Here is a 22,997-nt window from a genome sequence, read left to right on the forward strand (position 1 = left end):
CGTTGGCTTTGAGACTGTAGAATTGGGTGCATAGCTGAGGTTGATTCAAGGGAAGAGAAGATAAAATAATCAAATTGAACAAATCAAACATATACACTCTGCCTCCAGCTATTCTCGTATGTAACCGAATCTTCTCAGCCTTTCGAGTCCTTTGGATGGAGTTTGGCGGGTGGTCTGTTGGGTTAACTTAGCCGCTCGGCTAAGTAAGCGCGCAAGCAAACGCCCGGTCTCAACGTCACTTGGCCGACCACCGCAATCTTGTTCTTTTCGCCAGTTAGCCGGCACAAACAACCATAGCTCGCCATTTCCCATCATTTACAGACTGCAGGAATCTCTGTTAAAAGCTGAATCGTTCCAGTATGTGGATTATCAACTGGTGTACGTTCCCTCTGTGTTTTTGTCCTTATCTCCCTATGCTCGTGTTCGAAAGCTGGCCTGACCCAGGCCCGGGCCTCACATACAAACGGCCCTAACTCGCTCCCTAATGCCATTATATTGCGCAAAATCATTCATTAGAGACTGTTACTGATGGTTCATCTTGGGTTTGTGTAGTCTACGACGTTTTGGCGTCCCTTGGCTTGCTCAACAAGCATGCCAAGCTCCTCTTCCTGGGTCTCGATAATGCCGGAAAGACCACCCTCCTGCACATGCTGAAGGTATGTTGATGATACTTCCGGGGTCTCTTGACATTGTCTGAGGGAAGGATGTGGTGCCCGATATTGCGTTTGAAGAGAAACAACAGCTGACAAGACGGACTCATTAGAACGACCGAGTTGCGATCCTTTCACCTACCGCCCACCCAAGTACGTTTCCTCGACCCAATCCGGATACCTAAATACGACCAAGGAGCATGGCGGATAAATGAAAATATCACGCGGAGACTAACTCAAGTACAGCATCTGAGGAACTCGTCATTGGAAACAACCGATTCACCACCTTCGACCTGGGCGGTCACCAGCAGGGTGAGACCACACTCTTCCTATCGAACAACCTCCAACACGACTAACGCATGGTTTCCAATTCTAGCTCGCCGCCTCTGGAAAGACTACTTCCCCGAAGTCAGCGGGATCGTCTTCCTCGTTGACGCCAAGGACCACGAGCGCTTCCCCGAGTCCAAGGCCGAGCTCGACGCCCTCCTCGCCATGGAGGAGCTGTCCAAGGTCCCCTTCCTTGTCCTCGGAAACAAGATCGACCACCCCGATGCCGTCAGCGAAGACGAACTTCGACACCAGCTTGGCCTGTACCAGACGACGGGTAAGGGTAAGGTGCCCCTCGAGGGTATCCGGCCCATTGAGGTGTTCATGTGCAGTGTTGTTATGAGACAAGGTGAGTTCTTCGGAGTAGTCCCATTGGATGACACATGGATGAAGCTAAACCCCGTGTTTCTTTTAGGATATGGCGAGGGTATCAGGTGGCTGTCTCAGTACGTCTAAAATAGACAAGGTAGCTATCATCCTCAAGCTACGCACTGCACCTATCTACAACGTCTCGCCTATGCACCCGTGTTATTTCTATGACCGGAGACCTATACCCAACGCCCAAAGCTCGCAGCCCGCCGTCGATTCTCAATCTTTCTACCTCATCTCCCCCAGATTCAGAATGGACCAAGCACATCCATGAAGTATCAACCTCACCTATTTTCCATACTCCTTAAGGCATACATTTCAATGAACTTTTCTAGCCAGCCAGTCAGCCGTTCATCAAGTTCATCTAAAACAAATTGCTCACGCAACGCTATCATGTTCCTGTGTTGTCTTTCGCTTTGTTTGTAGGATGTAGGAAGCTTCCGTGGACCATACTTGCTGGTCCCATAAATGGGAGCCCTTGGCCCTGAAACTATCCGGTGAAGTGGACGATGGGCCTCGACGGGTGTGCGCATTGGATTAGACCTGTATTGCTTAGCGTGGTGTAGGCTGTCTACGATGGATACCTGACTTGCGTCTACAGATGCAAACGCAGACTGTTTGCCCAAGATCCCTGAAAAGTAGTAGTGGCATCGCCCTCGATTTCTACGTAATACGCCTTCAGCGAGCAGGGATTCCTTTCATCGGCTTATTGGCTCCTGTGACTTTTCAGATAGAAGCCTTCCCAAGCATTATTCCAGCACATACGACCACAGGGTGTGGAGAACAGGGCTTCCCGTCCGTTCAGCCGTACTTAAGCCACAATAAAGCCACATAGTGAACGCGGACAATAGTTAAGTGAGCCCTAGAGTTATGTGGATTAAAGAAGTTAAAATAGGCTGCACCACATCCAGACACTATGCGTTTTTATCTTTCTCGTAGATATTGCACTGCCTTGCATTAAAATATATTAGTTTTAGTTCCGCCCAGAGGTCGTCGAGGGCGGCATCGGACAGGGTACTTGAATCATAGTACGCTGTTTCGGGTATCTCATCGGCGGAAAGGGAAAAGGTTGAACTACGACAGCATCAAGCATCTTGCGGGCGGTCTTGGTACGGCCAGATCTTGTCCATCCACATCTTCTCCTCCTCGCTCTCTGCTAGCGACAGGAAGCTTGATTTCTGTATAATATTCGTGCGCTGCAGAATTTCGTAGTCTTCGGGGTCGGCGACCCCGTCGATTGGCAAGATTCCAGCTTCCTGGAACTGCTCCATCAGCTGTTCAACGTACTCGCGATTTTCCAGCTCCTCGTGGTGCAAGTCTGTTTCCTCCGCCGTGAAACTGATCGGACAGTCGATCTGTGTGTCTAAATCAGGCCAATGATCCACGACTTCCAGAAGCGAGGCGCGGAGGCCAAAGACTTCCCTCGATGACCAAGCACCGCCAATCGCTTTGATAGGTCGGACAAGAGGCGCTTTCCATCCGTCATTGTGGAGTAATGCGGCATAATGCCGTGGGTTCTTCTTCGCGGTAACCACTTCGTAGTACTTGTGGCACAGAGCGCTCTGATATAGCTCGTCCGCTTTTAACTTGGCATCCTGGGGCAGGTCGTCGTGGTTCTCCGGCTTCTCAGGCATATGCCAGCCCAATGGGAGTGGGCTAACATGTCGAGCCATTCGTGGTATCTTGGCCTGGAAGATCAGCGGAGCCGTCGTCGTGTTCTGCCAATCTATTATGTCTGTGATAGTTTCAGTCTCGAGGTCGACATATATGTTATTTAGGTGGAGGTCAGAATGCCACAGTGTAGGCTGCAGGATGTCATGGGAATCCACTTGCAATTTAGTGATGAAAGGAGCAACAAGCAGGTATTTCTCGATGAGCGCAAGATATTCGCTGGGGTTCTCGGCATCGGTGTTACTCCGGTAATAATTTATACGTGGTTGAGCATATCGATCGGCCCAGTATTTCTCATTTTCCCCTAAGCTCCTCGCGTAATGGGAGATATCGCGCCCTTGAAAAGAATTAGAGCTAACCAGTGGTCAAAATATCGGCAAAGAAAGACTCACAAGGACCTCGAGACAACTGTAATTCGGAACGGCAGTCCGACCAAAACACTGGATCTATAACAGGGCCAATGCAGAACTCGTGTAGGTTGTTTTCATCGAACGAAATTTGATTCTGCGAATATTCTGATGGCAGGTCATGCTTGCGATATACGCATCCGTGCGCGGGAAATGGAACAGATGCTAGTTCCGCCTCCATCTCAACAACCTGCCTTATGAAGTTGTGTTTACTTGAGGAAGGAAGCCGATACCACGATTTGGCAAGCGGAACACCCTTTGCTTTTTCCATGATAATGTATTCGCACCCGACGGAATTGAATCGGTCGCAGCTCCAATCAAGAACCCGCGGAACTGGTATACCTATAATACGACGTACCTGTCATAGGTTAGATTGCGGGCAAGCGTAATTGGCTCAGTGACTTACAAATTCCATCGTCGCGACCTCACTGGCGATGGTAAAAATAGCTGGTCCGGCGTTTGGGTTTGGCAGCTTCACGACCACCTCGGACTTGTCATCGAAAGTCAAAAGGAAGGTCTTGCTGTACTGTCCTTCTAGATATTTCATGATCTGGGTGCCTTGAATGAAACTTAGACAGCGCTCCTCGAAGGAAGTGGGGGCCAGTACATTGTTTTGTATTTGTCCTACTCGATCGCGTGGCGGCAGCGATAAGCGCTTCAAGATTGAAGTCACGGTACCGCTTCGACCTTTCCTCAGCGTCGTTGCCCCTGGAGAAGTCAACAAACATTCACTCAAGCCCTTTCAGAGAAGACTGACAGCCATCGCTTGGTAGTATACCGATGAAAATCTTCTTGTTTTGCTTCGACTACTACGATTCGATCAACAACAGTTTGACTCAGGGGACACTTCCGGGGCCGCCTACCGCTTCCGTCCTTCTTCTGCAACAACAACAAAGGAGAAGACATCGCTTGCACGGTCTGCGTGGATATAGTCGATAGTTTGCAGTTGTTTCTCAGGATATAGGTGCAGCGATACCGGATTGATCTGGAAGATAGAGAACTGAATGGCTGAAACCGCATCTTGGAGGTGATTGTGGCGCGAGGAGAGTGTTAGGATGATTCCAATAATTCACGTGCCGAGTTGATGCAGATACGGGAAATCCGCTGCTGACTGAGTGCAGATGCTTCGTTGGGCGCAAGCTGTCTTTCGGATCGATACAGAGACGACCGGCTGAGTGTAATACGCAGACTATAATACCGAAATGCGAGACTCCATCTCTGTCGCTCGAAATGAGTCGAAGGACGGTGGATTTTGAATTGGAACGCAGGCGGGACACGACTGAGCCATTCGTCCGTTTCTTGAATCAGATCCATGATGGTGTGACGCATCGGTTTCCTCTTGGCCAAGTTGCTGATGCTTTGCAGACGGTGGCAGCAGGTGCTGCAGTCAAGGTGGTTATTGAGCCGCAGGCTGAGAGGTCGTTGAGAGTTCGAAATAAGATAGCGTCTTTCGCGTAGCACCATCTCCTACGACTCGCAAGACTATTATCGGCACACCCTCAAGCAGGTAGTCCATTTGTCTGTCAACCGTGGCGAATGAGACAACCTCTCCAACACGGAGAAGACAACCAAATGACTGATGGCGCAGATAGCCGCGGTTGCTATTCAGAAAAGCCTTTCGACCTTCCCTGTCCCGTGTTATCAGAGCTTCTAGGCCATGCAGACAGCTGACAACCAAGCCGCAAGGAGTCATCTGCTTTTCTGTGCCACTGAATACCTCTTCCAGAGACATTTTCCTGAGCATTGTGACTTTACGATGCTTCTTATTCTTTTTGTTCACTGCCTGCAGCTCCTCACGAATGTCTAAGAGCATGTCCTCTCGTAAAAGCCGGAATTGATTATCGAGATGACCTGCGATCCGCTTTTCAATGGGCAGTTGTTGGATCTCCGCCGCTTGCCTATAGAACGGTTTCTCGCCCGAGCGAACCTCGTCATGGGTTGGATAGATTGCAATCTGGCGAAATTCGGCGTGGTCATTGTCATGACGACCTCCCGGAATGTAGTCTGAATCTTCAATGGCTATGTTGCTTGCCTTGAGTCTCAACATTTGTTTCAGCTTTTGGCCAAAAGCGCGAGTTTCAGGTACTGTTGATTTCAAAAGAGAACCAGTGCTGACCACAATCTCAGCATCATATATTCCATCTGCCCCGTCGGCAGACCCGTGAGTGAGACATTCGTTCATGAGCCATGCAAAGGCTTGTGCCGCCGGTTCTGTAAGGCTCTGCGCTGGCTTCCAAACAGTGCGCGGCTCAATAACCAATTCCAGAGTATCTCGGAGATGCTGGCCGTTACATAGTGCCTTAACAGAAGGATCCTAGAGATATAGAAGTTGGTTAGAGCGACATGGATAGGATCAACAAAAAGAACAGGGGCTTTGCTGCGAACCATTCAATCAAGAATGATGACCGCCTGCTGATAGCCACAAGCAAGCCACACGCCGGCTGGTTGGTAGTACGGTGGGTGACCACATGCGAATCCCAGCTGTTGTATGTTCTTTTTGCCTGCAACGCGGTCGGTGACCGACGACCGCAACCTCGTTTTTTTTTGGGCGTCAGCAGGGAGGAATATCTGGGCTTGTCGAATGAGAGGTGAGTGGGACATGGGACAGTGATATACTCCTGCAAGGGATACTACTGCTGGAAACATGAGCAATTACATCGAAGACATTGGTTGGAGCAGCTCGAGGGTGATTAGTAGAGCATTTCGGTATACTCGTCACTTCGCTGAGCTTCGCTGAGCCCGACCGCCGAGCGAAGTGACTAGTAACCGGACAGTGTCGCGTGAGCAGTTACTCCGACGGACGAGGCTTGCATAGAGAGAATTAAGCGCGGTATAAAATCTTGGTACACATTCCAAAGACACTCGAGGCGAGGCGGGTGTCCGTTGCTTATCTGTTTGGCATTACACTCTCACAGACTGGGAGATTTTGGAGTAAGCGGGAAAGAGAAGCAGGCGGATGAACGAGGCGAGAAAACAGTACACACAAAGAGGAGCAGCAGAGCAGAGTAAATAACATCAAGAACACCAGATGCAGCCGTCGCTTTCCCTCCCTCTGCCAAACGAAATCAGATAAACGAAACGAGAGGTAAAATAGATGGATTGGAGGAAACGAAAAAGAGGTAGAAGATAGGAGAAGAGGTAGGAAGAGGAGAAAAAACACCAATCCCTGTCGGGAGCACAAAGTACCTTCCGTATAGAAATAGAACATGATCAGCGTAAAGAGTCAAGTCGAAGTCGCTGGAGCTTGGGATGCGGGGAGGAAAGTGTGACGATTCTCTGCATGTCGTATAGTTGTTATCTCGGGAGGTCGGGTCAAGTCGTTACTTCCGATCGTCTAATGCTAAGGGCATCGATGTCGTGGGTTGCTGAATCTCTCGTGTACTGACATAACGCGGATATGGCGTTTCTATCTCCGCCCGAACCTGCTGCACATGGAAAAGCTCGTATGCTTACTTCTTCTTTTGCTTTCGCGGAGGAGTGATGGGTCGGCCTGAGCTCATTGCCCCGTAAACGTACTTTTGTTTTTTCTCTGCTGGTTTCAGAATCTGATAAGAAGGCAATATGTTAGCTATCATCTTTACTAACGAGTGCGCAAAAAGTGCACAGAACGTACCTGGAAAGAGCACAATAAACTCTCGTCCACACTCATCATTGCACCAGCATTATCAAACTCTCCGCAGTAGTTCGGGGCGCTGAATAGTGTGACTAGCTGCCTCTTTGAGAAGAACTCGTAGCCGTCCTCAACAACCTGGTGCGCACGACATATCAGGTCCATATCATGTTTCTGGAGGAATCGCGATACGACGTCCGGTCCAAACGTGAACGAAACACCTCGGTCATTTTCACTCCATCCCGTGATATCCTTGTCGGGGTCGGACCACAGAAGGTCGCACAGGAGGCCGCAATCGGGGATCTATAGAAGTCAGTAAATCAAAGCCTTGAGCTTCGTGGAGCCCGGCAAAGAGTAGAGTTGATGTATTGCTGGCGAAAAGTTGACAGGAGCAGGAATTCTCTTTGTCTGACCGGGTCCAAGGAATGGTTGATAAGGAAAGAGGCCTGAAAGCTTACATCAGTGGGACGCATGACACGGCGGATCTGCTCCATGGAGTTGAGGTCAGGGCTCAGACCACCGTGCATGGTGAAGATCTTCTCATCGATAATAGCGGCGATGGGAAGACAGTTGAAGCAATCCGTGAATGTCTTCCACAGCTTGATGTTATACCTCCGCTTGCACTCATCGTAGAAACCGTAGATACGATTGATAGAGGCGCACTCGTGGTTTCCACGGAGGACGAAGAAATTTTCGGGGTATTTGATCTTGTATGCAAGGAGAAGGCAGATTGTCTCGAGTGATTGCTTGCCACGGTCAACGTAGTCTCCAAGGAAGAGGTAGTTGGCTTCCGGTGGGAAGCCGCCGTATTCGAAGAGGCGGAGGAGGTCGTAGTACTGGCCGTGGATATCACCGCAGATCTATTAGCGCAGACTTTGTTAGTCTACAGAACAGGCGCTCGGATTCCGCCCGATGGCTAAAGAGCATCATTACCTTGATAGGCGCCTCCAACTCAAGCAGGATGGGCTGGGAGATGAAAATCTCCCTGGCCTTTGTGCAAAGATAGCGGATTTCCGACTCCAAAAGCTGAACTTGCTTTCCGGGCCGGCTGCCCCTCACCTCCAGCAGTCTGTCAATGATAGAATCCAGATCCACGTCCTGATCGGCCATGACGTATTAAACCCAACGAAGGACGAGAGAGAACGAAAGCAACAAAGAAAAAAGAGATAAAAAGAAAAATAGCTAGTTAAACAGGCGTCCGGCGACGAGAAAAGAAGGCGAGAGAGTGTTCAACTGAGCGGTCGGTTCAGTGTACGATGGATGACGCGGCGCCTACAGACTGTCAAGAGCAAAAGAGGATGTTAGAAAGACCTTCTGATAGGACGAAAAACAATCAAAGAAAGGTTATTATAATAGACGCCGAGTGAACGCGTGCTCGATGCGCCAAAGAAAAATTCATTGACGCTGGAGGGGAGAGATAGCGATAGGAGGGGCGTGAAAATTGCTTACCAAACAGGAACTGGTGAGGTCGAGGTCGAGAGGCGGGAGCAGGCCGAATGGCCCTGGTGAGCGAGGAGGGGAACGAGGAGGTCAAAGGCCGCGCGAGATAGGATGATTTTCCAAGACGCAAATACGGCAGTTGATGGGAAGGCGCGTAGATAGCGACGAGCGATGCGGCTCCGGGACAGCGACCGGAGGATGAAGAGGAATTCAACAAGAGGCCGCGGTCGGTGTTGGAAAAAGGGAGCAAAAAGCGGCACGAAGCAACGGCAAGATTTGTGTTCTGGTTGTTGTTGTCGTTGGGACAGGGGCGAGCAAAGGACGCGATGTGAAGGTCAAGCAGAGAGATTCAGCAGAGGTATGTTCAGGACTGGGAAAGCTCCTGAGGCAAACTTCTATCGGAAAAGACGCTGGTGGCGCGAGTGGAGGAAAGAAGTACAGGCAACTAAGTGTGGAAGGGGATGTGGATGTGGATGGCAATCAAGGGATCGGTGTTTGCCGACCAGATCAACTCGAAGCAGTCGCACGAACAAGCGGAATTCTAAACACCAGTCTCGAGGTCGAAGGTCAGAGTTCAAAGACGATTAGAAGGCATCCGAGGATTCGAGCTCACCAAGAAAAGCGACCGAAGCAAGACTTGGACAGCTGCTTTGGCTGGAGAGAATTGACTGTCGATGATTTCAGCTGAGAAAAACCTGCGGGAGCCAGGACCACAACAAACCGCGCACGTACCAGCGTTACCATTAAATTACCTGCTCAACGTGTGGCAGAACATGCTGACAGCTGACTGGGCAGGATGCAGAGCGGTAGCCTAATCTCTTCTCTATAAATAAAGATTATGGTAATTTTACCACAGCCTTACGTAGTATTGATACCTGCCTAGGTCCAGCCATAAATCGAGCTGTGCCCAACTTCCATAGTCTGACACTCTTACTGATCCTTTGTGATTGATACAACGATGATCTTCTTATCATAACTGCATTTACAAATAACTCTAAATATCTTGACTAGTCAAGGAGCTGCAAGGAGGAACTCACCTGGGTAACCGTCCGCCTTGACTACGGCTACTCCTTACTCTCCAGATCCATAGATGCCGCAACGCACGGTGCGCATTGCATTCAACTATTTGCAATCAAACACACGGCCAGATTAGAAGGTCTTCGTCACAACATCTCATGCATTAAGTCCGAAATTCGTCAGAGTCTTTACCGGAAACCGAAAGCGTGAATGACAAAAATCCGCCCAGAACAACAAAACGTTATACAAGCCTGTAACAGTTGCTCGAATCAAGGATATTTCGGGACGCATCAGATCGTCGTCGTGTAATCATTAGGGCGGGATAAAGGAAACAGGACAAACCAAGCAACACGAGGTATCGGTATAACTGTGCACCCCAAAACTCAATAGCAGGGCTCAAAAAACACAAATCGCCCAAGAACGCCGTGGACTCCGATGTTCTCTCGCCGATAAAATACAAGCACTCTAAAAGGGCAAATATCAGCTCTCAAGGGGATTGGAGAGGGCCGGATATAGTGGTCTGAAAAAAATATGTGGTTGGTGAAGAAGTGAAATGAGGACAAGATGTGAGGGAAAGAGCTCAGACATCCCACCCGCGACCTAGAGAGGTCGCATAACGCCACGGACAATGCAGTTCAACAAGCTGTTGCGGTATATGCTTCGAGATAGTCGACTATGACAAAAATGAGACCGCGGTGTAGCTTGGAAATGAATCAGGGCAGAACGAGAACTTTTGTCTAAAGATGCTCTGTTGAATTGCGGTTCATGGAACAGTCCCATCAACCAGGAAGGTATAATGCGAGGAGAGTGTGTTTTGAGTTGAAATATAGAAAAGGGGCCGCTCGAGTCGTTTATATAATGGGATGGGGCCCGCTCAAGAGAGGTTGGCTATTAGCCCTCGACAAGGATTCGGGTGATAGTCGAGACGATTCGCTAATGTAGGTGCCTGTGCGGGGAACAGCGACGGTCATTTGGGCGTGGTTCCAGGCGTGGTCCCGCAGTGCGGCGAGAAAGCTACTGCCGAGCTCCTGCTGAAGGGCTGCGAGTTGGTGCTTCTGGAAGTCTCCATCTACGCCCCATTCGAGACCCTGTAGCGTGCGTTGCAGAGCCAGAATATCATTTGCTGGGGAGGCAGAGTCATCTCGGTCTTTGTTGGCCTCTCCCGGGCTTGGGGGGTAGAAGGATCCGGCCTGGGGACCACCATCAGATTTCCATTGACTGTCGGTAGGCGACGAGACAAACGGATCAACAGGCAACTGAAGATCTTGAGCAGGAAGGACAGAAGGTACCACCGCACCTGAATCTCTATCCCCTTCGACAGCGGGTGCTCCAGATGGGTCAACTATTCTTCTCCGGTGAGGCTTTTTCCTGCGGCTAGAGCCGGCGCCATTGTCGTCGACAAGATGTTCTATCCGTGAGATGTCTACATCTTGTCCAGATCGGATGGCGGAAGCTCCGGTAACAGGGGAAATGGAAGGCTTGCTGACAAGCGTAGAATTATCAGCGGCGGTAGATCGAATGACCGGCACAAGCTCCGGCTCTGCAGCTCGCTCAACCAGCTGCTTCCGTTCTGTGAATCCAGGGCCGGAACCGTCGATAATGATGTCTTCTGAATACCCAGGGGTACGGCGGAACAGGTTGAAGATGAGAACTCGGTAGTTGGGATGCGTTTTCACGAAAGGATTTCCCATCACCCAGATCTCCCGTATCTCAGGGAGACTAGTAAGCCGGGCAATCTCCATGGGATCTGAAAGTTTGTTATCGCGGAGATCTAGCCGTTCCAACGACAGCAACCGTTCAATGCCCGCGAGGGAGCGAAGGCGGTTGGCGCGAAGATTGAGCGCAGTGATGGCAGGAAGGGGGTTGCGAGACAAGGAATGGAGAGATTCTATCATGCAGTTGGACAGATTCAAGGCTCTTAAGGCGATCAAGGAAGCTAGACTGTCGGGAACCTCAGTGAAGAGGTTCGTTGACAGATCCAGCGAGTGCAAGGTGTTGGCGACAGGAGCTAAGCCAGCCGCAGAAACAGAGGTTAGGGAGTTGTCAGGGAGCCCCAAATGCCGCAGGAATCGCCATTTGGACGATGGGAGGGCATTTGCTAACAAGTTCGTAGAGCTTCCGGTACGGTAGCCCGAGTTGTCACTTGAATTGGAGCTCCCTGATCCAGTACGCCTAATCCGCGACGATTGGCCGCGACGATGAGTGGAGTGCTTCGAGCCACTCGGGCGCGAAGGAGAAACGCTTCCAGCTCGTAGGCGGGGCTTTGCCCCCTCAGATGCCATCCTTATCATTGATACTGCCTGTGGGCTGGCACTTGAGCCGAGCGCGGTATCTGTCACTGGGGACCCAGGGGCGGAGAGGGATCCGCTTGGCTCATGTCTGCTAACCGGCCGAGGGTTGGTGTTTCCACTCCATCCTAGGACAGGCGAGCTCTGGTGTTTCGAAGAGCGGCGGCGGCGTTTGTCAATATCGTCCAGAACAATGCCCGTCAGTAGCTCCGCCGGGTCTTCGATGTTAGCCCTCTTCAAAGTCAAGGTCCGTAGTTGTTCCGATAGTCGGTCCCAGCCGTAGAAGGAACGAAAGTCTATATCAATAATCTCTAACGCGCTCAAATTCTTGAAGGAATGGAGAGGGACGGCAGTGTCAAATGGGAATTCTTCGTAGCCACGGATCAGCCGAGCACGACGGTCGGGTGCTAGACGCAGGCAGGGGATTTTTGTAAACGCCGAGTATAGGTATTTGATATCGGCTTCTAAGGCAGCCTTGGCCTTTTCAGATTTGGAGAAAGCATCCTTGGAGGCCAACCCAAACGAGGACCAGAGTGAACTCATACCAGACATGACGCTACGGACACTAGACACAGAGTGAATCGAGTCTCTGTCACCTTTTGACCTTTGAGGTTTATTCAGGAAGGACACGTAGGACTGTGACACGTCGGTATGGATGTTCTCCAATCTAACATTCATAGGGCCCACGGCAATGGAGATTTCTTCAAAGCGAGAGAGGAGGTAAAAGAGGTGGTGAGGGGTGAGGGTGAGCTTCGCGGGCTTGACGCTCTGCGAAGTGAACTTTAGCGCGCCGAAGGACAAGGCGGCAGCGAGGGTGGAGGAAGTCGAGCCCGAAGACGAGCCGGTCTGGGTAGTTTGGCCATTTCTGGTCGGTTGGCGCTTCAGCTGAAGTGCATTCGCGAGCGCCTTTTCGTGGGTTCGTACAAAACTGGCGAGATTCTGGCAAAGAATCATTGGTTAGTAGGCGGCGAGCATGGACGCACGGGTTATCGGCAGATCCGTGGGTCAAGAAAAGACTAACCTTGATGAAAAGCTGTCCATCGGTGGTGTCCAGCTTCTCCATCACGGAAAGGTGTACTGCCTCACAAGACAAAGTCTAGTCAGGCAATCGGTGGAGGACAACGCTCAAGCACTCGTAGGGTAACAACAGGTCGACATCTTGCTGGTAGACAGCGGCGGGAAAAGGAACGCGGAGTAATCTGGACGGAATAGAGCGTCAGTATGATTCAGGCTAGACAGCGACTTCATAGTGGAGGGTCTTGAGGTGGAATGCGATAGGAGGTGTGTGCTGAGACTTTCTGGTCAGGAGAAAGGAGGGTGACAATCAACAAAGGCCGAGCAAATTTCCAAGAGACAGCCGTAGCAACAATCCAATGGCACTAGTTACCATACCTGAGATGTTTCAGAGACAAAGGAAAGAAAGGAAGGAAAGGAACACAAATCTCCTCTATTCCAGACGAACAGAGGTTGTCGCCTGGACGAACCCGAAAACACGAGGCTGTTGAAGCTGCAAAGTCGACTCCAAAAAAAGGAGAAGATTGGAGAAGGGATGGGAGCGAAAAAAAGACCGGGGGCAGCTAGTAATATGCAAGTAGAGAGCAGTGGCGCCTCGTAGCGCAGCGGAATGATGAATTGAAGGAGGGGTGGATAAGGATGTGCACCGGAGCAGTGAGCAATCAGCTGAGAGGAGGAGGGGCGCTATCAGCACTCGAGGTGCACTATCAAACGCCCAGGGTAGGCCGCCGATGACAGACTAAGACTCTAGCTGCTCTTGGAACTGAGGTAAAAGAAGAACGGGCGAAGCGAAGCGCTGAGGAAGGGGAGGATGGTTGGAAAAAGAAAATACAGCCGCAAGGAAGGAGAAGGCGAGGAATATAGAGAGACGCACTTACTCTGAGGATGAGAATGTGAACGTGGGAGATATTGAAGGCTTGCAAGTCAAAGCGCCGGCGGCAGAGCAGATCAGCTTAAATTATTTATCATGTCAGATCTGGTCAAGAGAAGGTCCCATAATTATTATGAGAATTTCCATGGGTCTTCGAATTTGTTATCGCAGTATCGTACGGTACGGTGGGCCCCCGGCATACATACAATCCATGCTCGAGCATCTGTCTGCTGCGAGGAGTCGCCCCATTGCGACAGCATTAATATTACCATCTCCATGATTTCCTTGGAATCGCGATGAACAATTGATCTCTACTTCATCCATCCCGTTACCTGGTGGACCGGAACAAGAGCGGAGCTGATGAGATTTTTGGTTTGTCAACAAGAGTCACTCCTCTGCCGTCCCTTATCCCTATCAAAAGCAGTCCGTGTCCGCTTAGCGGGGTTCCTCTACGCTCTTAGAGTCTACAGTGCTACACTGGCGAAGATTCTTATGTCACATTCATACTTGATACCTTGGATGGCGGATATCGAACACCCCTTTCTTAACCTTGGTCGAACAGTCTCAAATATTTGGGGTTTCAGGGCACACATGTCACCCCTGGAGAAACTCCCAATTCCTGATTGTATCGTCGTTTCTTGTCACCTGGACCAGAGTGGAGCGATGACTTCGGGACGCTTGAGAACGGGTATCCCGATCATGACCTCGATTGCCAGAATAATAATGGAGAACCATCATCATCACTGGAGTCGGTCATATCCATTATTGTTACAGTGCACGATTGACTCCCGTCCACAAGCGAAATTAGTTCCCAGTCACAGCCACTGAGATAGGCGTCAGTCGGCCCGGTCATGGGAAGAGCACGGGCTGATTGGATGGTGGGGTCTTGTTATCCAACGTGCAGCTGATAGTCGGGAAGCGTATCCAGCAGCGGCTTAGCCTCACTCTGACTGACCCCGGGCGCCTCGACCTGATGCGCATCGGGCGAATCATAGCGCTGCCTTCGACACCTGCATCTTCCTGCATCGCGCTTTTCCTCGAGCGGCTCCCGTCGAAGGATTTGCTGCGTAAAAGAAATAACAGATCCAGGATCAACGATGAGACGCACCAACAGGCTGTCGCAAGACTCGCAACCGATGCGCTTCACAAAGTCCATACATGAAGTCGGCGCATCACCTTCGTCGGAAAGAAGACTCCGCGGCGCGCGATCGGTGCCAAGAGCAGAGTGCTTGTTTACTCTATACCGGTCCGGCGCTTCTGGCGGTCTCACCTCGAGCGCCAGGGTCGCTTTCTGAGAACCTACATACTCCGTACCGATGACGCCGATGTTTTTGATTTCCGTCCCTACAAGACCATCATTGCCGAGAAAGGCAATATAGGGAGGCTCAAGTGTGGAGCATTAGTCGTTCTTGGGGCGCCTTCAGCCTTGAATCCTTGATAAAGATAGATAATCGAGTCATGGCAGCGGATGACCATCGCGGGGCCCTTAAAGGCAAGATTTGCCCGGTCAGCACCTGCATAACTGACCTATCTAGGATGTTCATTGCAGCAAATGCTCCGTAACCGGGGGCGCGATACTATATTTGCAGTCACACCGCTTCCTCTCCCGTGCCGTCACACCACATTCCTTTTAGCTTTCTCACCCCTCCTCCTCAAACCGATCTCCCTGATACCCTCATTCATTCGACCGTTGGTTCCATGGTCCAAACCCATCCTTTCTCATTTCCATATAGTTTATTGTCCTGATGGTCATCAGTGCCTCGTCGGAACGACCGGATTGGCCCATACTTCGGTTGAATGATGGCAGCCTCGTGTTGGCTTGGATGCTGCTCCTTCGACGAACGTGACAGCGAACTTTACCGGCATGAGACGGATCGAAGACATGAGAGGCATCAATACAATTTCAGTATGCTGGAATGGACGCGATAGCCGAGAAGCCCTCATAACAAGGTCGACTATCAAGATGCCTTGAGATAATCTACTCCTTACTTCCCCGCTGTCAAGGGATAACGGCCGGCCAGCTATTATTGATAATGTCCGACATTCTACTCCATGGCGACGTGAGTCCCTCCTGTGGAGGGGTTGCCACAAGAATTCTACAGGCACATTTTATGTCAATGACCCCGCTCTCGCCGACCTCCCATCTGATATCGTGAGGCGAACCGATGGACCTGGTCCGTGCAAGAACAGGAAGGAAGAAGAATCCATCCCTGTCAATTGCGGGGAGTACAGATATGCAAGACTCGAGGTCTACGTCTTTCAAAGTCTTTACCGCTCCCACTTTGAAGCGAGATTCGCTCGCTGAACCGACCCCAGTCGCCTCATTGTCGGTCGCGAGAGTCCATATCGATGGCCAACGCTTGCTAACTCTCATGTTTACGCATCTGGTAACAGGACGACTTGATTGTGGTGAATGGTAACCATCCGATCCCTGCACCTGGTGCTGAACCAAGGCTCTTATTACTCTTTCTATCATTACACGGCTTTTCAATTCTCGAAACATTTGCAATCGATATTCAATCCAAATGGCCGCGCTTCCAATATCAACACTAGGAGAGGAAAGCCTACAGATAGACAACCATTCATAATCACCAAACTTTCAGGGAACGGCCCTGAAGCCGACTGTTATTACTTGTAACCGAAAGATCTCCGTGGACCCATCTCCATCTCCTTCCTGCTTTCGGCCGGCCATACTACTATTTACAGTAGCGCACTACGACTTAGTATAAACGCTAAAAGTGGTCCATACGCAGGGACCTTAGGGTGCTGTCCGTGGATACGCTGTCCGCAAGAAACCCACGATCTGCGACACGGTCGAGATCGGTATACTATGAACCGGATAAAGTAGAATAGTACTTCGTAGATTGATAATCCTTGAAGACGTTCGCGTCAGCGTCTGTGCGCCAGTCCGAGTTTCAATCCCAAGCTTCGGATGACCATAGTTTGTGGCGGACCTTATCGTCTGTGTGACCTGAGCATCTGAACATCTGAGAGGCTGAGCTGAACAACACTGGTAGTCTGATACTCGCTTTGGATCGCGCAATCGCTTTTTCGCTCAAATGTCAAACATAGGATTGCGGGGTATCCCTGTCGAGGCTTCGGGCCATCGCTATCTCTTCCTTCGACAAGAGTTTGATTGACCGTCTCTCATGCGAGACGCTGAGACCAACGGTTCCAGCCCTGTGGTGATTGGATGAGGTAAAGGCAACCGACTAATAGAATCAAAGGGCAGATGATTTGCAGCTAGCGCAGAGGATAATCCTGGCTCGCCTCTGCAATACGGAGTACTCGTCACTTCGCTGAGCCCGACCGCCTTGGTGGCGGTCGGTCAGCTCCACCCTAATAAATACACCACCTTAATAAAAAAATTATTAACATAAAGCTATTTAAAACTTATTTTCTTAGCTAAAATAGTAAATATTATAAAATAAAATAAATAAGGCTAATTTTTAGTTATACGCGAATTAACCATACTAATATTAAATTAATAATCTAAAAACTACGCGAACTAACGCGTATTAAGTATATTACCTTAATATTTACCACTATGCTAGTAAAACCTTTAAATAATAATATTTTAATAAAATAAAGCTATATAAAGTTCTTAATAGGCTTATTTTAATTTTTAATAAATAGTGCTTTATTTAGTATATTATTAGCCTTTTTTTTTATTATTTAAAGTATATTTTTTACTAATTTTATTTTTTTTTGCAGCCCGCTTACTAAATAGCTTATTAATATACTTTTTTGCCTTTTTATTAACATAATTCTTTGTATTTTTAATTATAAGGTAATTAGTTATTTTTTTAAATTACTTTTTTAAGTGTTTTTAATTACAAGGCTTTTACTTTTTTACTAGTTATTTATTTAGTTACTTTTTTATTAAAGTAAGGTTTTTAAATTAATATAAAACCCCGTGAATAAGGCGCTAAATTATTAAAAAATAAAAAAATTTAGTATACTATTTTTTAATTAATTTAATATCACGGCGTGTTAAGCGGATAATTCTTAGTATTATAAAAGTTACGCCTTTTAAAGGGGTTTTAGTAGTTAATTTAAAAGTTTTTAAAGGCTTAATATTAGTAATATTTTTAATAATCTGCTTACCTTTAGTATTAAGTATTAAAAAAAACCTTTTTAAATAGTCCAGTGCTCTAATTCTTTTTAAAATATAATTAAAATTTAGTAAAAAAAGGCTAGTTTTTATTTAACCTTATATAATAACCCGCTTGGTATAAGCTACTTTTTTAATTATTTTAATATTATTAAAAAAGTGTACTTTATTATAATATTAACCCTTAATATAAAAGTGCTTATTAATATAATTTACATGGACCTTTTTTAGTTACTAAAATAGTATTAAATTAAGCGGTTAAAAAAGGTATATTAAATATAATAATAAAAAAAGTAGTATAATTTTTTTTTGCTATAAGTAAAGTTATCTTATAAAAAATATAACTTTTATAATAATTAAAAATTAGGAGGTGTTATATACCTTGTTACTGTCAAGCCAGAGGAAGGCAATATGACGAGATAGTAAGTTGATTCTCCTAAGTAACTATCTCGGGAGCGATGTAGCTACATGCTGATGACTAAGTGCTGATGTAAGCAAAGGAAGAACCGTAGATACATGCTAAGAGGAGGAGGAACGACATAACAGTTACCATGCCTTTATAATTTTAGTAAAATACTTAAATTATTTATAAGTATACTTTTTATTTATATAGCCTAAAACAGTTTAATTTATAAGCTAGTTATTAAGTAAATTTATTTTAATAATTTATTTAAGTAAGAAAACCTTTCTTGGTATAATTATAAGTAGTAATAAAATATAGCCTTTTATAAAAATATATTTTATTAAGGTAACAAGCTGGCGCTTTAATTTAAAGTTTATAAAAAAAATATAATTAAAATAATATATATAAATAGTTTTTAAACGCCTTTTCTAGCTTATAAGAAAACTAGTTTTATTTATATTATAAATATTTTTGTTTTATATACCATGCGCTTTAATAATTTAATATATTTTATTAAATTAGTAAAAAATAACCCTAGGGTTTTTATTTTTTTTACACGCCTTTTTTTTTACCTTTTTTTTTAACTTAAAAAACTTTTTTTTTAACTTTATAAAGTGATATGCCTAGTTAGGCCTAATTTTAGGGGGTAGTAAGCTATTTAAACTAGCTTTAGTATAGCTATGTTAAAAAAATTTTTTTATAATACCTTTAACCATGCTAAAAGTTATTAAAGTACTTATATTATCTTATTTTTTTATAAACTCCAGGAAAATAACTTTTTATATATTATTAAGTAAGCTTTTAAGCCTGTGGTGCTTTAAGGCTAGTCCTATATTATTTATATATTATTATAGGTATTAATAATTAATATTTTAATTTTTCGTGACTTTTACTATTATAATAATAGGATTAACATGTTTTTTTTAAGTATATTTAAAAAGCGCCTTTTAAATTATTAATTTATTTATAATAGGGGTTAATATTTTAAAAAATAATAAAATTATAAATATTTAAAGTTGCTTAACGCGATTAAAATTTACAATTATTATTAAGGTGGTATATTTATTAGGGTGGAGCTGACCGACCGCCACCAAGGCGGTCGGGCTTAGCAAAGTGACGAGTAGTTGTATCCCGCCTCTGCGACCCTGGCCAGTTGAAGGAGCGCTAACAGCACTAGGCCACGACAACAACTTCAACCATGATGCCATCTGGCGAGTTTGAAAAAGAAAGGGGGCCTCAAAGATGGCGTTGCTTTTTCGCGTGTCCTGTGCTGCTCACTCCGGAGTTTACCGCTTATCGATTTGCGAACAATTATATATTTGTACACTTCAACCGAACATGTCTACAACGACATAGTAAACAACGACCCCGAGGTCAGGGATGTAACCAAAGCTAATCCCATTCCTAAACCAACGTCCCTTTTTCGTTTTGCGCGGTAGCCGCCTTACTTCCTGGGACAGTGGACAGATTATCCTTCAAACAACCATTTACCCGCCACCCAACCTTGAATCTTAACAACCCCGCTGTATAGACGTACAGTTACGCCCGGCATCTGCAGCCCCTAGAGGGTGTTACCTAAAGGAGTGCCCTGCATGACGCTTAAGTTCATTCATGTCGCTCGGAGCCGATTGAAACAGAGCGCCTTGCTGTGGTTGGTCCGCCCAGACGCATAGAAGTTGGATTTTGGAACCGAATACCGATCGTCTGTCTCGGTGGTGTTTTCCATCCCAGTCTATAGGCGCTAGCCATGTCTAGGTAGTGTTTGTATGTATCGATATGTACTGTACTCGGGGCCAGACGTAGGGTACGGAGTTCGGAGATTTTGACAATTCGCACTTGCAGGCGCAGAAGCAGCGAGAACTTGGCGGTGTTGATGATTTACCCCTCCATCATCAGATTCCGCTGTGGCATGTTCTGGATACTGACTCGTACTTCGGGAAAGGGAATGTAAATGCGCATAGGAAGTGAGCTGATTGGTAGCACGATCGTAACTACACGGGACAAACTGCTGATCACTTGGTTCAACTGCGGTGGGGACAGAGGACCCGCTTGCGATGACTTATCAGGATGAAGAAGATCATCGGGACCATGATGAACTCCTCGGTCCTCGATGTTAGCGACTTTTCTTCGTCTTCCGGTGGCTTCGATGATCCTGGTATGGGGCACGTGACAGCAGAAAAGCAGCCCCGCAACGACGTTATTCCGAGGGACAGCGCTAAGCCTAGTTTGGGCATGTGGGCCGTCCCAACGGAAATCCAGGCGGGCAATGACCGTGACGTATGTCGTCAGCGTCAGTCCATTGTTCTCTCCCGACACCTTGCGACTACCTAAGCTCAACCTAGCCGCAACATGAATACACACAACACAAGCCGATGATGGAGAAGTCTGCAACAGCCGGCGAAAAACCTACCGACATATACAGCCCAAGCGCAATCCCGGACCACGACACCGAATTCCTCAACCCGGATGACCTGCGCGCATTCGAAAAGGCCCTCACCGACCAGGACGCAGACCCGCTCATTGCCCTGAACGACTGGCGCCCCGTGTACCAGCGGGTCGTGCGAAGGGGACGCGGGCGGCGGAAACGGGCTGCGACTACACCGCGCCGGACGAAAGACGAGACGAGGGAGGGCGTGCTCTACACCGTTCTGAAGTGGCCGTTCCTGCTTATTGTGCTCGGGTGGATTACGTTTCTCGGCGTGGGGTATGCGCTGACCAGGATTTACATCTTTCTCTATGAGCAGTGGGTGACGTGGAGGGGGAAGAGGGAGAGTCTGCGCAGGGAGCTGTACAAGCATGAGAATTATGGGGATTGGCTGCATGCGGCGCAGACGTTGGATGAGTACCTAGGGAATCAGCGATGGAAGAAGATTGATGAATATGCGTACTATGATCACTTGACGATACGGAAGCTGAGTCGGCAGCTCAGGACGGTCCGAACGCAAGTTGAGAAGGAGATGCAGAGTGGCGATTCTGGCTCCGCGGCGGTGGTTGAGGAGCTGTGCAACCTGCTCGAAGCTTGCGTCAAGGCCAACTTTGCTGGAGTCGAGAACCCTCGACTTTACAGTGAAGCATACTCTGGGACCAAAGATCTCGTTCAGGAGTACATTGATGAAGTGCATGCGTGTATCAAGGTTATCGCAGAGTCTCGGCAGGCGAAGAATGAGGACAAATTCAACCATTTCAAGCACCTAGATACCAATTTCGGCCGAACCGCACTGTGCTTGTCTGGAGGGGCGACGTTCGCCTACTACCATTTTGGTGTTGTCCGAGCGCTCCTTGACAACGAGGTGCTCCCAAGTATCATCACCGGCACGTCAGGAGGAGCGCTTGTTGCGGCACTCGTCGGTACCAGGACAGACGAAGAACTCAAGCAGCTGCTGGTTCCCGCTCTGGCGCATAAGATCAAAGCGTGCTCTGAGAACTTTACGACATGGGGGAGACGATGGTGGCGTACAGGCGCTCGCTTTGATACGATGGACTGGGCTCGCCAGTGTAGCTGGTTCTGTAGGGGTTCCACAACATTTCGAGAGGCCTACGAGCGCACTGGGCGTATATTAAATGTGTCATGCGTGCCATCTGACCCCCATTCGCCGACGATCTTGGCTAACTACCTTACATCGCCCAATTGCGTCATCTGGAGCGCGGTGCTTGCGTCTGCGGCAGTCCCTGGAATCCTGAATCCTGTGGTGCTAATGACGAAGAAACGCGATGGCACTCTCGCCCCGTACTCGTTCGGCCACAAATGGAAGGATGGAAGCTTGCGAACAGACATTCCGATCAAAGCATTGAATCTGCACTTTAACGTCAACTTCACCATCGTCTCACAGGTAAATGCCCTCCCAATAACATTGAAAACCTTGCTGACATCTATCCAGGTAAACCCTCACATCAACCTCTTCTTCTTCAGCTCTCGCGGAACCGTCGGCCGCCCAGTAACGCACCGCAAAGGCCGCGGCTGGCGCGGCGGCTTCCTTGGATCCGCGATAGAACAATACATCAAACTCGACCTGAACAAGTGGCTCAAGGTCCTCCGCCACCTCGAACTCCTTCCCCGACCAATGGGTCAAGACTGGAGCGAGATTTGGCTGCAGAAGTTCAGCGGCACGGTCACCATCTGGCCGAAAACTGTTCCGTCAGACTTCTACCATATCCTCTCCGACCCCAACCCTGAACGTCTTGCCCGCATGCTCCGCACGGGCCAGCAAAGCACCTTCCCCAAGATCCAGTTTATCAAGAACAGACTCAAGATTGAATACGCTATCCTGGAGGGTCTCCATAATTTCTCAGGCGACGGCACAGGCGCTAGCGCTACGGCCCCTAAACGGCCCTTCCCGCTTGAAGACGGAGCTGGCGATGAGAAAGATGATCCGAGAGAAGACCGCCTTAACAGAAACCTGCCCGAGCGGAGCTCCGGGTATAGCTACGACTACGGCAAGGGGTTCTCTGATTTCTCGGACGATGCTATTGCTTCTGTTGAGAATAGCTCTGTAGATGAGAATTATATACCCAGACGACGTGGTGATGCTACGGGTGGAGACAGGGCTCAAGCTGGCGCTGGAACTGGTGAGCGACGTGGGAGTTTCTCGAGCCTGTTCAACCTTGAGGAGATGAGGAGGCAGTCGGCTGTTTTTTTTGATGATCCGGAGCTCTATAGAGAAGGGGGTGATATCTAGACGCCAGCGGATTGTATGCCTGACTTTAGACAGACAGGTTGTGTTGTTTTGAGCTTGGCTGATCCGGTTTAATCCAATGTATATAGATACACATTTTCTTTCCTGTTGTTTTAGCGGCAGCATCGAGATTGAATTCCAGA

At 48.1% G+C, this 22,997-nt stretch overlaps 6 protein-coding genes across 6 annotated transcripts; 2 read left to right on the forward strand and 4 right to left on the reverse strand.

The window, feature by feature from the left end:
• Nucleotides 1-359: 359 nt before the first annotated feature.
• Nucleotides 360-1,433, forward strand: sar1 (Arf family GTPase SAR1; the record flags this gene model as incomplete). The annotated part of the gene is made up of 6 exons (XM_026750177.1): nt 360-378; nt 553-656; nt 764-803; nt 897-962; nt 1,027-1,326; nt 1,393-1,433. 6 exons carry the CDS (start codon nt 360-362, stop codon nt 1,431-1,433), a joined length of 570 nt encoding a protein of 189 aa, XP_026601181.1.
• Nucleotides 1,434-2,431: 998 nt separating this feature from the next.
• On the reverse strand, nt 2,432-4,330 carry DSM5745_08162 (uncharacterized protein; the record flags this gene model as incomplete). The annotated part of the gene is made up of 6 exons (XM_026750178.1): nt 2,432-3,354; nt 3,410-3,782; nt 3,831-3,982; nt 4,032-4,132; nt 4,182-4,233; nt 4,288-4,330. 6 exons carry the CDS (start codon nt 4,328-4,330, stop codon nt 2,432-2,434), a joined length of 1,644 nt encoding a protein of 547 aa, XP_026601182.1.
• A 490-nt stretch (nt 4,331-4,820) lies between these two features.
• Nucleotides 4,821-5,812, reverse strand: DSM5745_08163 (uncharacterized protein; the record flags this gene model as incomplete). Its single annotated transcript, XM_026750179.1, has 2 exons — nt 4,821-5,738; nt 5,810-5,812. The coding sequence occupies 2 exons, from the start codon at nt 5,810-5,812 to the stop codon at nt 4,821-4,823; spliced, it is 921 nt and encodes a 306-aa protein (XP_026601183.1).
• Nucleotides 5,813-6,873: 1,061 nt separating this feature from the next.
• Nucleotides 6,874-8,144, reverse strand: glcA (type 1 serine/threonine-protein phosphatase catalytic subunit GLC7; the record flags this gene model as incomplete). The annotated part of the gene is made up of 4 exons (XM_026750180.1): nt 6,874-6,969; nt 7,038-7,337; nt 7,493-7,894; nt 7,968-8,144. 4 exons carry the CDS (start codon nt 8,142-8,144, stop codon nt 6,874-6,876), a joined length of 975 nt encoding a protein of 324 aa, XP_026601184.1.
• Nucleotides 8,145-10,342: 2,198 nt separating this feature from the next.
• DSM5745_08165 (leucine-rich repeat domain-containing protein) lies at nt 10,343-12,842 on the reverse strand (the record flags this gene model as incomplete). The annotated part of the gene is made up of 2 exons (XM_026750181.1): nt 10,343-12,718; nt 12,801-12,842. The coding sequence occupies 2 exons, from the start codon at nt 12,840-12,842 to the stop codon at nt 10,343-10,345; spliced, it is 2,418 nt and encodes an 805-aa protein (XP_026601185.1).
• A 7,406-nt stretch (nt 12,843-20,248) lies between these two features.
• Nucleotides 20,249-22,857, forward strand: DSM5745_08166 (patatin-like phospholipase domain-containing protein; the record flags this gene model as incomplete). The annotated part of the gene is made up of 3 exons (XM_026750182.1): nt 20,249-20,458; nt 20,524-22,011; nt 22,060-22,857. 3 exons carry the CDS (start codon nt 20,249-20,251, stop codon nt 22,855-22,857), a joined length of 2,496 nt encoding a protein of 831 aa, XP_026601186.1.
• Between the last annotated feature and the right edge of the window lie 140 nt (nt 22,858-22,997).

The sequence above is a fragment of the Aspergillus mulundensis genome (assembly GCF_003369625.1).
Source record: "Aspergillus mulundensis strain DSM 5745 chromosome Unknown scaffold_9, whole genome shotgun sequence".
Taxonomy (NCBI): Eukaryota; Fungi; Ascomycota; class Eurotiomycetes; order Eurotiales; family Aspergillaceae; genus Aspergillus; species Aspergillus mulundensis.